This window comes from Ascaphus truei, chromosome 1, assembly GCF_040206685.1.
Source record: "Ascaphus truei isolate aAscTru1 chromosome 1, aAscTru1.hap1, whole genome shotgun sequence".
Classification (NCBI taxonomy): domain Eukaryota; kingdom Metazoa; phylum Chordata; class Amphibia; order Anura; family Ascaphidae; genus Ascaphus; species Ascaphus truei.
The window spans coordinates 191,360,955-191,377,213 of NC_134483.1; the positions used below are offsets into that span (position 1 = coordinate 191,360,955).

Here is a 16,259-nt window from a genome sequence, read left to right on the forward strand (position 1 = left end):
AAGGGCTACACTTAAAAGACTTTTTCTTCTACAGATGTACTGTAAAACTGTGGCTAAACCCCGAATCTTCACTGATTAGGGATCAGGGGGTTCACCTCTAACTGAGGAGCAAGCTGCCCCAAGCTTCAAAGAATGAAACGGAATTTAGATTATTTTCCCTCCTACAAATCACAAAAAATAGCTTGGGCTAAAAAGTATGAATCAAATGTGTTCTATTTTTTTGATTTTCATTTATATTTTCTAGAAAAGTAAAATAGTTTGTGGTGGCTTTTTATAAATGTACACATCATCAATACCCTCATGGAAAATTGCATAATATTGATGTTTCATTTTTTAAGCAGCAAATCTTCGTTTCCATGGCTCTTTCTTTTAAAATTATTCTATAGGATATGCAAATAAAAATACAATTTGTGATGCATTTGCATGTCTCATACAGGTCTGCAAACCTGTCTTTCTCCAGTATCTCTGAACATACAATGCTTCAACTGCAGCCAGGGATTCTGGGTAATGACATGCAAATGAGCACTTACAGTGTGACACTCTTTACTTCTTATCCATTTTAACATGGAACCTGATAAGCTTATGCCCATCATATTACACAGATTTCCAGCATAGCTAGTAAACCTACTCACATGCAGCTGTATTTAAATTGTGGGTCTCGTCAATGTGAGGTTGGTTGTTGGCTATGCTTTGTGAAGCTTGTACACTGGCGACACACTTTATTCGAGCTTGGTTAGTCCCACGAATTCGGGTATACTCGGGTGTATTGAGGTTTGTGACTGTTTTCTGCCCGAGTGCATTGCGTTATTTTCCAGGCAGGGATTGAAGCATTTTATTCCCGCTGGCTGCAATACTGCACAGTATATATATATATACTGCATTACAATTCATGAATTTATGCCATCTGGTAGACACGCGAAGCATTGCAGCCTATTAAATCCTAATCATTATCATTTAACAGATCAGCCGCCCGTCAGCCAGGCATGAACCATGGCTGGGAAGGCAAACGCAACAGGGCTTGTCTGAGGTGAGGAGCGGCGCATTCCAGGTATCTGCCAGGTACATACTGGGTATTTGCTCGAATAAAGTGTGTCGCAGCAGTAAATGGGTAAAACCAGATATTAAAAATGTATGGTGTGTAAAAAAAAAGTAGCAAAAACCTTCCACAATACAGTTTACAGAAAATAACAATACCACTTGTGGGTATCTTAGTATGTCTCAAACAGGTCTGCAACCCTATATTTTCACATTGCTGCTTAGTAAACAATGCTTCCAATGCAGTCAGGGATTCTGGTTAATGACATGCAAATGAGCACTCACAGGGAGTCAGTCTTTACATCTTATCCATTTTAACATGGGCCCCTATAGGCCTATGCCTGCTGCATTAAATAGCTTTTCAGCTTTTAATGCTAGAGACCAAGCAATATCTTACATGTGTTTTTTTTTTTTAAATCAATCAGTTCTGTACTATGAGAAAATATTTGTAGCATTTTTTTTAAACAACTTTGAATTACATTTGAAATGTATTATAATGTAACAAGCATTTTTAGTTTCTATAGCAACCATTTACAAAGTCACATTCCCTTCCGCTTCTGAAAAAGTCTCTGGCACACCCATTTGTGAGCCCTGCCCTCTCTCTAGCAGTGCACCAATTGTATCGAGTGACTACCTGGTCACATGATCTTCCCCACAGAACTTTGCATTTTTGGTACTCTTCTGCTGCACTGACAGCTATTTAGTGAACCCCTGAGCAGAATCTTCACCGATCGATCACAGGAGAATGGATCGATTGTATTGATGCACATATTAAAGGGGGGGGGATAGCATCTTGGACTGCTGCTTTAAAGGATAAGGCAAATTCATGAGCACGTACATGTAGTATTGCTATAGAATATAGAAAAATCACTGTTAGTTTAACATTTTGATGAAATTTGTCAGAATTAACATGAATAACATCTCCAAATATCAAGAAAATTGTTTGCTCAAATATGTTTACATACATATCAGAAACCCACATGTACTGTAGCAGGACTTTCTGTCTCCGGAGCAGCAGCTCAAAGAGCTGAAAGCTGCAGCTCCAGAGATGGTGCTGCTGCGACATCGCTGCGGAGTGTCCATGCTTCAGAATGATACCTCAAGCAGCGATAATCCTCCGGCACCGGGGCAGTCATGCTCCGGTACAGAGAATAACAAGACTTGCTACTGTACATCTGTACCTTTTAGATAAATCACAAAATCGAATGTTAAAGTAAGATTAAATACTTTTTTGTTTGGAACTACAGAAAAATGGATGCACACAACTTACTGTACCTGTCATGTTACAGTACACAATGTACGGCTTCAGGGGTCCACTTCCATCAGAATCCACAAAGAACAATCCAGATGTGTTCCCTTTGTGCTTGTAGGCTTCACATGATTGCTCATAAATACCTGGGGCGGGGGGGAAGGTAAGAACTGTAATTATGAATCTGAAATAGATATTCTTTGAAATTGTCAAGCACTTTGGGAAAAATAATCTATTGATTTTATTCACAAATGCATAGTACTTACAGATGAATTGTATTTTGTAAAGAAAAAATATTAATAAAATAATGAGGCAATTTGGTGCAACTTCACACATTTCATACAAGTTGGGGCTTGCCTTTTGGGTATTTTGTAGCTTGCCTTTTTGGGATTCGCGTCAGGGTAGAAATGTGCAAACCAGAGCCCATTCAGTTCTCAGTTTACTTTTGTTCTAATTTTTATAGGCAAAAATCACAACACTTTAAAATAATGTCAACGGGCATTTTATACTATGTCACAGAGCGTCTCTCTCTCTCTCTCTCTCTCTCTCTCTCTCTCTCTCTCTCTCTCTCTCTATCTCTCTCTCTCACTCTCTCACACTCTCTCTCTCGTTAATAACTTCAAGTTTGGATGTCTGGCACAATAGTAACAGTATTAATTTAACAGTATTAATTTTGGCCGGGTTCATTTACAAACAATTAACTTTGTAATATGATTTATGACACAAAACAGAGTTTCCACTATTTTGATAACGTTTAAAATTGTCGCTTCATTCGTGGGTTAGTTCATCAGGAACCATCTTAATTGTAAACAACATATTTAATATGTAAAAAATATTCAAGAATATATTTTAAAAAAATGTTTTACTTACTATAATGACATGTAGCTCCCATGTAACCTGTATCTGAACAGTTACAGTAAAAATCATTCCATGTTTGTGAACATTCCCCTCCATGTTCACAGAAGTTAGGGAAACATCTGAAAAAGGGGATTCTTTTACCATATATTCAATGTTTTATTTTAAATGCTCACTTATAACAATGTCGATTATCATAACTGCAGCACACAATACATGTTCTGTACAATATACTGTATTATTCAAGGGGGGACTATTACAACAAATACATTAATATTAACTTAGGATTTTTTTTTATGATCGTTATAAGAATAAATGACATTATTGACATGTAAAATATAGTGTCCTTCACCTTGTTCACTGTTGGAGGGATCTGAAATTCTGTTATTATCGAATTTAAGGATTTCTAGATGTTAAATTATGCAAACTAACATTTTTACAAAGTACCGCATGCACTAAAAGTATACAGTATGCACATATGTAAGAGTCCTTTCAACAATAAAGGCACTTTTATAAGTAGATTGGGACTAATTTGCAATAACAATAATATTATAATAATAATAATAACAGAAAATAATCCATAAGAGAAGAAAATACTGATTATATGTCATTAATAGATGTAGCATAAATTCTGATATTCTTGAAATTTGAAGAAGAAAAGGTAATTAACAACCATTCTATTGCTCTTTCTTGTATGTATCAACCTGACATATAATAATTACCTAAATTAGAATTCTGCTAAAGCAAGATCTGTATAAAAATAATAATATGCCATTTCTTTGACAACATGGTTAATACTAGATCAGACATGGTGGTTAATTGCTAACAGAAATACATATTATGGAAATTTTGAACATTTATATATTAACTAAGTTTCTTCTTTCTGATTGCTTCTAAACGCACATGGAATCCCTTATTATTGTTCAGTTAGGAAATGATACCAGGGCCGGCGTAGGTATTGGCCATGGTTGGCGCAAAAGCCGTGGAACCCTCCTGACGGGTGAAGGTGGCTAATTGCTGGGACACCGTGGACAGCTGATCTTTAAGGAATTGATGGAGAATTCGGCCCATGGTAGAAGATTCACCCAGTTATCTTGTGAGTCGGAAATGAAGCACTTCAGATACTGTTCGAGAGTTTGGTTCATCCTTTCAGTTTGTCCTTTGGTTTGTGGATGATATCCGGAGGAGAACAAGAGGGAGATACCCAATATTTGAGAGAAAGCTTGCCAGAATTTCGAGATGAACTGGGATCCCCGGTCTGAGACGATAGAAATGGGAACTCCATGCAGCCTAAAGATTTCTTTGGAGAAGACATCCGCCAAGGCAGCCGAGTTAGGAAAACCCTTGAGGGGAACAAAATGAGCCTGCTTTGAAAATCTATCAACTACGACCAAGATAGTGTTCATCCCTTTGGACACTGGCAGTTCAACGATAAAGTCCATTGAAATGTGTTTCCATGGTTGTTCCGGGATGGGAAGGGGTAGCAGAAGTCCAGACGGCTTATGATGGAGGGTTTTACTCTGGGCACAAACCGGACAGGCGGACGTAAAATTGAAGATATCTTGATTCATCTTGGGCCACCAGAAAGTCCGTTTAATGAGATCAGCTGTCCTCTTGAAGCTGACCCCTGAAGAAGTGCGCATGCGGACGAAACGCGTTGGGTAGTTTTAGTGTTACTTTCTACTGAAGCAGAGGACTTGCAGATTATCGCCGCAGTAGGCATTCGGAAGAAGCATTTGGCATTTACAATCGCCCCCAGTGACGGGACTACAACGACAGGCTGACTGACAGCCCTTGGAGAACTACAGAGTCCCGTGGAGTGACGCATTTCCGGTCATCGGGTGGAGGAGACTCCAGGAGCGACGTATTTCCGGTAGCCGAGAGAAGGAGACCTCTGGGTGTCACGTGCGCGGACGGAGTTGTAGCCGGTCACCGTCTATATGCACCTCCGCTTATGACCTGTGGCAGTTCTGTAAGTAGGACTCCGGTTTTAACACACCGGATCCCACACCTGCTACAGCTTTTATTGTGTGTAATAAACTAAATGTATATATAGTCAGCCTTGATTGTTTTATGTTTTATGTAGTGTCTGTCTAGTCCTGTTTGTCTTGCATGTGATTGTATTACCATATTTGCACTATGATGTGTCTTCTTTGTCTCTTTTCTGCATATATGGAGTGACATCTGAAGAACAGCTGGGAATCATACAAAGATGTCCATCCTTAGAGACTTTAATACCATTGGACATTTATTTCCATCTTTGGACTGTATCGGCGCCGGTTTGTATTGTTTATTTTGTGTTTTGTAGTACTAACTATGTTTTGGAGTTAGTATCACCTGGCAGCCTGTTTTATAATTGTATTTTGTGCGGGGTCACTTTTTCTATCACTTACACAGTATTGTTATCTTAATATCTTTTAGCGCTATATACACCAATCTTTTTCTTGCTGGATGACCAACTGCTCTGGAGGAATGACCCCAAAGTAAGACTTTATGGCGGATGCGTGGAGCCGCATAGAGACGTCCTTCTGGTACCCTGAACCTGCTGGGGACATGAGCTTGTGGATATCATCCAATACATCAAAGTTGTTAGCCGAGATAATGCACTTGGCCGGGAGAATAGGTTCAGAGATTTCCTTAGCCTCGGTCTCCGAGGCAAACTGACGAGAAAGGGCATCCGCTTTAACATTTTTGGTACCAGGGATGTAAGAGAGGGTGTAGTTGAAGCGGGAAAAGAAGAGTGACCAGCGAGCCTGGCGGGAGCCCAAGCGACGAGCACCCTCAATATATAACAGATTTTTGTGGTCCCTGAGAATGGCGATTGGTTCCTTGGAACCCTCTAAAAGATGTCTCCATTCCTGGAGAGCCAACTTAATGGCCAAAAGTTCACGATTACCGACATCATAATTCTTTTCTGCTGCTGAAAATTTCCGTGAAAAAACCCCACAAGGATGGAGTTTCTCTTGGGGAGAAGTCCTCTGGGACAGGGCTGCGCCAGCTCCTACGTCTGAGGCGTCAACCTCCAATGTAAAGGGGAGGTAGGTGTCAGGATGACGCAGGATGGGGGCAAACACGAACGCCTTCTTGAGAGTCTCAAAAGCTGTGATGGCCTCTGGTGACCAGGATGTGACGTCGGCGCCCTTTTTGGTCAAGGCGGTGATAGGAAGAGCAATGGAAGAATTTTTTTTGATAAATTTCCTGTAATAATTAGCGAAGCCAAGAAAATGTTGCACCGCTTTGAGCGAATTAGGGAGTGGCCAAACGAGGACCGCCTTCAACTCTCTGGATCCATGGAGAAACTTTGGCTGGAGATGATATAGCCAAGGAAGGCCGTGGATGCCTGGAGAAACAAACACTTTTCCATCTTGGCGTAAAGGCGGTTGGAACGCAGCCTGGAGAGCACAAGTTTGGTCTGTTGAATATGTTCTTCCAGATTTTTAGAAAAAATAAGGATGTCGTCTAGATAGACAATGACAAAGGTTCCCAAAACGTCACGGAAGATGTCGTTCATAAATTCCTGAAACACGGCCGGGGCGTTACACAACCCAAAGTGCATAACAAGGTATTCATAGTGTCAAGAATGTGTGTTAAATGCAGTTTTCCACTCGTCTCCCTCCCTTATGCGAATGAGATTATAGGCCCCCCTTACGTCAAGTTTTGAAAAAATAGAAGCCCCTTGGAGACGATCGAACAGTTCAGAAATGAGCGGAAGCGGATATCTGTTTTTCACCGTGATCTTATTGAGCGCGCGGAAATCTATACAAGGCCTTAGAGATCCATCCTTCTTCTTCACAAAAAAAACCCCGTGGAACCCTCCTGACGGGTGAAGGTGGCTAATTGCTGGGACACCGTGGACAGCTGATCGCTAACAAAGCGTAAGGCCTCTATGGTAATTCTTGTACCCACTTCAGGGGGGTCTGCGTTTGTTTGGCTCTGCATAATGTCACGCCTGTATGCCCACAGACCAAGCTAGACCCCAGTACTGAGGTGGGAATGGTATGATACCACACACCCACAGCAGTGGGAGCAAGCCCGGAGTGTGGTATAGCATTGCTGGGCCTGTTGGAAGAGTTGTTAGAGTATACTTGCAACGCTTGGGGAGTGTCCGTAAGAATAGTCATGTCCGTTAGCCAATGTCCAGGGATCCAGAGGGTAGAGTCGTCAGAGGGCAAGCCAGGTCCTAGGAAGCCAGAGGTCAGCGAAGTCGTACGTGTAGCAGAGTTCAAGGGATACCAGAGAGCAGAGTAGTCCAGGGTCAGCAGGGGTCAAAGCCAGGGAAATCCAAAGTATCACAGGAGCAGGTAATAACAGGAGCACAGAGCGAGCACAGCATAGGTCAGGTATACACAGGGAAACAGGAACTATGCAGAGCGAGGGAGAGGTGGACAGACAGGGATTATAAAGGAAGGTGCACCAATGACAGAGAGGGGAGGAGTAGAGAGAGAAGTGGGAGAAGCTGGAGATAGGTCAGGGGAAGAAGAGGAGGAGACAGAAGGGGCAGTCAGGGGAATGGCCTGTACAGCTTGGGAGGCAGAGACAGGGGAAACCTGATAAGAAGCGTCTGTGCACGTGCCCCCTGTAAGCTGGGGATGCGCGCGCACAGGTTGCAACACAGACGTGGCCCGCACGGAGCAGGGGAAGACCGCAGGAGGAGGACGGAGCCAAGAGGAGGGGAACGTACACGAGGCCCGTGCCCGCGTGATGGCCAGCAAGGGCAGGGAGGAGCATGCACGCGTGTCCTCCGTGGGCTGAGGGGACGTGCGTACCGGACGCGTCACCAGGCACGTGGAGCGCCGTGCCGCGGGCACCACGCGAGGAGGAGGCAACGGGACGGATGGCACCACAGGGGAAGGTAACGGAGCTACCGCGGGGGAGATGGAGCGGGGAGGATCAAGGCAAGGGTTAATGGAGCACGTGGGTATGTGGGACCTGCGGGGGACGCGCTGCGGTAAGGGGAGAGAGGTAGAAGGTGAAGGAGAGGAGTGAGAAGGAATAGAAAGGGTGACAGGAGATGGGAGAGAGGGACAAGGAATCTCTTGAGTCGTCACAAATGTACTCCTAACTACAGTATAAAGTTTTAATGTAACTGAATATAAAACTAATGTCACATAGTAAATACTGTTGTAATTCATTAGCAGAAGCAGCAGGTACTTTAGGGCAAACAAAGATGAATAAAGCATCTGTATTTTTCATGTTTTTTATTCTATTGTTGCATATCTAAACCATCAGATAACACAAAAGTAGTAGATGAGGAAGAAAAAAGACATATGTCCATCAAGTTCAACCTATGTTAAATTCAGACGACAGATACTTTATCCTATATTTCTATTTACAGTATTTTGATCCAGAGGCAAAAAAAAAAAAAACCTCAGTGAAACATTGAATGTTAGTGCTGCAGCTTTGATTCTCTACAGTGCTAATCGCAGTTCCTTAGGGGTAAAAAGTTATTTTAATGTTACTTACAAAATCAGTAGTAGCCGTGCATATCTCTAAAAATCTAAAGCCATCTGCTTACCATAAACTGATATTCTGTTGTAATATAGAAAAATCTAGTTAATCGTTTTACTGTGTTATTATATAAGAGTTGCTCATAATTAATGGTCCACAACACATTTTTTTTTTTAAATAGGGGAAACTGGAACATACTGTACAAACAAATCAGCTTACTTTTGGATAAATCTGGGTTAAATTGGACCTTGAATATTGCATTATAACAAAAAGCATCTTAAAAAGATTTAATTTATTAAAAGGAAACTTAAATGTCTCTAAGGTACAATATAAAACTGTGATGAAGATGTACTATTACCAAATTGAATGACAGTAAAGCTAAAAATATACAGTAGGTATTCATTATTTTCACTTAGGGCCCTCTTCAATATACTAAAAAAATGTAAAAGAAATTCTGAATCCCTTTTTATTCTAATTCAACAAAAGGTGGAATATACAAAAAAGCTAGACAAAAAAAAACCAATGGGTTATTTTTTCAGTAGAATGGAAAATAACATTGAAAGGGACTGGTTACGCCTTAGGAACTATTCACTCTGTTGTCAATAAACTCCAAAGAGGGTTTATTGGATAAACTACTGTATCATAGATTTCATATCTAGACCAGGTTGCTGAGCTGGCTCAATTTGGTAATCTATATGATATTTGCCACATAAAAAAACTAATTGGAAACACTGAACTAGAAAAAAAACAAACAAAAAAAACAGTTTTATTATTTATTTATTTATTTATTAAATATTTTACCAGGAAGTAATACATTGAGAGTTACCTCTCGTTTTCAAGTATGTCCTGGGCACAGAGTAAAACAAAATAATACATGGTTACAAATACAGTTACATAAATGAACAAGGTATACATTATATACAAGACATTGCATGCACAGTTAAAGAAAATATATATTATGAGCGTATGAAACAGTTACAGACCAGATTAAAGTGTGAGACAGCCTTAGATTTGAAAGAACTTAAGCTGGTGGTGGATATGAGAGTCTCTGGTAGGTTGTTCCAGTTTTGGGGTGCACGGAAGGAGAAGGAGGAACGTCCGGATACTTTGTTGAGTCTTGGGACCATGAATAGTCTTTTGGAGTCTGATCTCAGGTGATAGGTACTGCATGTGGTAGGGGTGAGGAGCTTGTTCAGGTAGCTGGGTAGCTTGCCCAGAAAGTATTTGAGGGTGAGACAGGAAAGGTGAACTTTGCGCCTAGACTCTAGTGATGACCAATCTAGTTCTTTGAGCATTTCGCAGTGATGTGTGTTGTAGTTGCATTGGAGAACAAAACGACAAATTGAATTGTAGAGGGTGTCAAGTTTGCTAAGGTGGGTTTGAGGAGCCGAGCCATATACTATGTCTCCATAGTCAATAATTGGCATTAGCATCTGCTGTGCAATACGCTTTCTGACCAGGAGACTTAGGGAGGATTTGTTCCTGTAAAGTACCCCTAGTTTGGCATAGGTCTTGGTTGTCAGGGTATCAATGTGCATCCCGAATGTTAAGTGGGAGTCAAACCATAAGCCCAGGTATTTAAAACTAGTGACAGGTGTTAGGGTGGTTTTAGCGTTGGTTCTAATCAGGAGCTCAGTCACTGAAAGCTTTACAAATTTAGTCTTGGTCCCAAATACCATTGTTACCGTCTTGTCAGTGTTTAAAAACAGTTTGTTTTGGGAAATCCAGTTTTCGAGTCTCAAAAAGTCAGACTGAAGTATGTGTTGAAGGTCAGAGAGGCTATGGCTGTGTGCATACAGGATTGTGTCATCTGCATACATGTGTATTGAGGCTTCCTTACAAGCTGTGGGAAGATCATTAATGAACACTGAGAAGAGTAGGGGCCCCAGAAAAGAGCCTTGCGGGACACCACAGGTGATATCCAGGGGGTTGGAGTTAGAGCCTGAGATGGACACATGTTGGGATCTTCCTGATAGGTAGGACTGAAACCAGTTTAAAGCATGTTTCCCTATTCCAGAGCTCTGGAGTTTGTTAAGCAGGATAACATGATCAACTGTGTCAAAAGCCTTTGCAAAATCTAGGAATACTGCACCAGTGAGTTGTCCCCGTTCCATTCCGCACTGGATTTCATTGCAAACTTTTAGCAGGGTAGTTACGGTGGAGTGTTTGGGACGAAACCCAGACTGGAATTGGCTAGGGAAATTTGTCTTGGTGTAGAAATCGCTTAATTGGGAGTGGACACATTTTTCCATAACTTTGGATAGAATTGGGAGAAGTGAGATTGGCCTGTAGTTTGAGACAGTGTTTTTGTCCCCACTTTTGAAGATTGGGACAACTCTGGCAGTTTTCCAGGTCTTAGGGATATGGCCTGCAGACAGGATAGAGTTGACTATGGACGCAATTGGTTTGGCAATGGCTGGGGCACCAAGTCGTAGGAACCTAGATTGTAGTAAGTCGGGTCCACATTGGCTGCTTAGTTTTAGTTTGAGGAGCGCTTGTGTAATCTCCTCTTCAGATACTGGGCTAAATTGAAAATTGTGGGCAGTGTTGGGAGGGGGTGGGACTGTAGGGATACTCCCAGGATGATATTCATGTTTGGGGTTTGTGCTGCGTTTCGCTAATAAGTTAGTGGCACACCCCACAAAGTAATCATTGAATGCATTTGCAATGTCAGTGGGGTTTGTCAGAGTAGTATCCCCCTTAGTGATATTACTTGGTTGTTGATGGTTAGGAGCCTGGAATATATTGTTGATAACCTTCCAGAAGTTAGCTGAGTTTGATGTATTTTGGTGGAGATTGTCAGAGTAATATTGTGCTTTTGCATACCTCGTTTGCCTTGTGCACACGTTCCGCAGGCATCTGTAGTGATTGAGATCCTTGGTAGTGCCAGTTACTTTGTAGCTTTTCCACAAGGCATCCCTGAACTGGTAGAGTGCTATAAGGTCAGGAGTTAATAACTCCATAGTAAACATAGTTGTATTGAAAGCATGCATTAATGTCCTCTATTGTAACTAAAGGGTCAATAATCCAATCTACTGTATCTACAGTGCCCATCATCCCAAATATCCATTTCCATGCAATGTCTTACTAACTACTATGGCATACAACGGGTAAACACCCCAAATGCCCCAAGGGGCCTGAAAACTTTCCCCAGGACATCTAACCCCATTACCCACCCGTATTACTTCCAACCTCAACACACCTAACCACCCCTCCATGTAACTATGGCTACTTGCATGTTACCCAAACATGGCTAATACTTATTGCTCAGTAGACCATTGCACCACATGTAAAACACCAATGAACCCAAATAATAAAATTAATTGGAGAAAACATCTTGCATGATTTGTAGGAGGTGTGAACATGTTACCCTCCAACAAGTAATATGCAATGGCAACAGGGCCTACTTTATATCAGGCCTGCACCCTCACATGACACTGTAGTTGACAGCTGAGGGAGTATGTTGTATAATACATTCTATAGTAGTTGAGGTTGAAAAAATACATACAGAGGCAGCCACTGGTATTCGACCACATCACGTTCCAAATTAAAGGCCAATTAGCTGAAAACCCAGTGAGATGGTCCACAGCAGACTTAATGGCCCACCTGATTAACCCAGCGGTAGTCCCTGCATTTGAATGGGACTCGCACTGTGTGAATCCTACCGCTTTCTACCTGTCTGTAAGAGACACGTAGTAAGAGATAGTCACTCCGTGCGTGTCTTACAGGCGATCGCGGGGCTTTTATTTTATTTGAATAATACAGTATTGTAGAAGGGGGTCTCTAGAGCTAAACCACATTGATTTCAGGTCTGTGTACCCCCTGTTTCCCAATAATGGGGTGCCAGTATCCTGGTGCCATGTTTAAATTCTGCCGCGTCATGGCCCACGTGATCAGGGGTTTTAAACCAAGCAGAGGGACACAGGCACCCCATAACGGGGCCTGTAACTCAGGAATCAGGGGGTCCCGGACCTGAAATCAATGTGGTTCAGTTACGGAGACCCCCTGCTACAATACCGTAATATTAAAAAAAACTAAAAGCAGCTTCATTACCTTAGCGGCTAACCGCTAAGACAATGAAATGGTTAAGCAAAACGACCTGGTTTATTGGGGAAAGAGGGGGTAAGTGAAGAGGTAATTGCCCCAGGGTGGGTGTTTAGGCCTACCAGGTAGGTTGTGGGGGGTTAACCCCTTCATTACCTTAACGGGAGTAACCGCTATGGTAATGGAAGGGTTATCACCTCGCAATGCCCACCCAAGAGGCCTAACTACCCACCCTGGGGCAACTACCCCCTTCACTCAATCCCTCTACCCCAATAAACATTACAATACAAACATCAATAAAATACATTGAACACTCCCCCAAGCCCCCTCCCTCCTTCCCCCCCCCACTCCCCAACACATACAGTACAGTAATGGGCAAAATCCCTATTATCCACATCTGGATAATAGCTCAGTTGCCCATTAAAAAAAAACATAACCAACACATTAACCAGTCAGCATATAGTAAATTAACGTTTTACTTACCCCTTACATCCTCGTCCTCCTTCTCTTCCTCTTCTTCAGTGGGCACCAACAAAAATAAAAAAAATAACTACTAGCCACAAACCCCTTAATCACCTTAGTGGTTATTAACCACTATGGTAATTAAGGGGTTAACCCCCTCCCGCTACCCACCAGGGAGACCTAACCACCCTCCCCAGGGCTCTTACCCCCACCTCCTCTACCCATTGACCTATGGGCACGGGTTGCCACTATGCCAGTCAATATGCAGCCTGCTTACAAATACCAAAAACAACCACCAAATTTATGACATAACATTTTAAACAAAAAAATGCCAATAAACCAATTGATTGGCACAGTGTCACACCCATGCCCTATGGGTTGCCACTATGCCAGTCAATATGCAACCTGCTATCTAAAAAACAAGCCTCAAATTAAAAACACATTCAATTTCAATCCAATTTTTTTTATATTGAGTTTTTTGGAAGAACAAAAGGAAGGGATATAGAAATAAAGAAATGGAAAGGACAGGGGGGGGGGAGGGGTGGTAGGTACCACCAATTTAACACCGGTATCATAAAAAACACAAAAATCCAAAAATACAATGATGCCATACAATCCCAGCTCCAGTTATCACATAGAAGTACCAATTCGGAAAGAGGATAAATAGAGCCCTCCATCCACCGTGAATAAACCGTTAACATGTTCCCCCTAGAATTCCAGGGTTCCCAGACTATTTGGAATTTTCTTGAATTATGTCTAATGTAAACTGTTAATCTTTCCATCGAATGCACCTCATTTATTCTCAAAATAATCTCTCTCCTGGAAGGGGGTAGGCTCTTTTTCCAGGTCCCAACTGTTGCGCATCTAGCCGTGGTCAGGATATGTAACAATAATTTAGATTGATTTTCGTATACATAATCTATTGATTTACCCAAAACCATTGTAATCGGGTCTAGGGGAATCCTAATCCCAAAAGTCTCTCACACTAGGTTCGGAACTACTCCCCAGAACCTCTGTATTTTGGGGCAGAACCACCAAATATGGGCCATATCGCAACACCCTCACAACCCCTCCAACAGAGATTCGTGGTCTCTGGATAAATCTGCCTCAACCTCTGGGGCGTCCTTTATAAATATTTTCTTTAGATATTGTGCATAATGATGTGTTCATTGCATTGATCCAGATAGTTTGCCAGGCCTCACAAGGAATCTACACATGAAAACCTTGGGCCCATTGATCTATATACCGATTTGTGCAAGAGCTTTAAATTCACAGGAGCAAAGAAATGGGTAAATAATTGAGATAAGACCCCACTGATAATGTCTATTTTTGCAAATTCCACAAATACAGTACACTCTGGGAAGAACCCATTTGGGGTTAACTGCCTAAGATAGTGTGAAACTTGTAAAAACTGAACAACTCAGCTCTTGTAAAAGAGTACCTCTGACAAAAATCACTAAAAGGTAATAATTTACCTCTCTGAAGCATATCCCCCATATATCTAATATCATTAACCTTCCATAAATCAAATATATCTATGGACCAGCTCGGACCAAAGCCCGGATTGTCAAAATAAGGGTATATCTCGAAGGAGCTGAGGCCAATTGGTAATTGGTTTTGGCCTTATATCAATTCTTAATAGACAATTTTATTACTGCTGAGTCAAAAAGGTCTGGTTTGAGACCCTTTTTTGGTTTGTTAATTCATATAAAAGCCGGGAGTGCCCTAGAATGAGTAAATCTATTTTCTATATCTACCAGTATTGACCCTCTTGAGAGTGCCAGCAAACCACCTGTTTCAAATGGACGGCTAGATAATATTTCCTGATGTCAGGAACCGCCAGACCCCCTCTCTGGGTGCAAGCATAACTGATTTCGGCACTCTTGGTCTTTTGTTACCCCAAATAAATGGCATATATGTGTTCTGTAAATCCCTCAAATATTTAATTGGAATAGAGACCGGGAGTGTCTGGAAACCATAAAGCTGTTTCGGGAGAATATTCATCTTAACTGATATAATACGACCTATCCAAGAAATTTGGTAGCCGTTCCAGAGTAGGAGATCCCATTTTAATTTAGTGAAAAGTTCTGGGTAATTATTTTTATATAGAGATTGATAGTTTTTTGTGAGGAAAATCCCTAGGTATTTCAATTTCACCTTGTTCCAGTGATAATTGAAATGTAATTTGATTATTTTAACATCAGAGTCTGGCAAAGTTAAATTTAAGTCTCTGATTTAGCCGAATTGATTTTATAACCCGAGAACAGACCAAACCTAGAAAGCTCATCCTGTAAATTGGGGAGAGGGCAGAGGGTTGGAAATTGTCAGGATAATATCATCGGCAAAGACAGATAGTTTGAGATTTTCTTGGCCAATTTTAATACCCTGAATATTGGGGGTTTCCCTCATTTTAAATGCGAGTGGCTCTATTGTTAGTGCAAAAAGCAGGGGGGATAATGAACAATATGTGTAGGAATGGTCTAAGATGACCAACAGAAAAGAAATCCCATAAGGTTGCACTCAACTAAATTATAACTCTGAGTAAATAGAACTAATTTACAAACCATATGGGTAACCAGAAGGTTTAAAACACAAAACAAAAAATTATTTAATATTACATAAATTTACACTTTTAATAGAAATCTATTTATAGTTTTATCTTATATCTAATAGTTATCTTAAAATTCTCTAAAGAAAACAGCGACGTAGCAAGTCAGCAAACCCTTGGTGTGGGTGTAACCCGTCAGTTCAAGGGGGGAAGAAGCGCCAAGAGGCGTGAATCGATCGTCGGGTGTCAGGCGACGCGCAGACCGATGACGTCAGCCAGTTTCTGTCTTGGAGCTTGAAGACGGAGCGGGAGGCATCCCCAGTAACTGACGGGTTACATCACGTTAACGGGTGATATTTAGCGCACTAAAGACACGTTGCACACTCAAGGAGTACTATGTCCCATCTTTGAGGAGTAAACACTTTATGGGAATATAGATGCAACCTGTGTAGTGACGCATCGGAGACGGGTTTGGGCATATATTAGCCAGTCTTAGTGCATGAAGTGTATTTAGCTAGGCATACTTAAGCCTATTTCCACACTGTCTACTGTACTATATACAGACTTATATTGATTAGTTCTGTATGTATGCACTTACACCAACATATAGGACCGTCG

General features: G+C 41.5%; 1 protein-coding gene across 2 annotated transcripts in view; it reads right to left on the reverse strand.

Annotated features, from left to right (window-relative positions):
- The window catches only part of CNTNAP4 (contactin associated protein family member 4), a 580,041-nt gene that overhangs the window by 178,798 nt on the left and 384,984 nt on the right, over positions 1 to 16,259 (reverse strand). For both annotated transcript variants that reach the window (XM_075599587.1, XM_075599597.1), the window contains 2 exons: positions 3,155 to 3,261; positions 2,311 to 2,430 (listed from right to left, as the gene is read on the reverse strand). In XM_075599587.1, the coding sequence (XP_075455702.1) occupies positions 2,311 to 2,430; positions 3,155 to 3,261 (227 nt within the window). The remainder of the gene's footprint in view (positions 1 to 2,310; positions 2,431 to 3,154; positions 3,262 to 16,259) is intronic.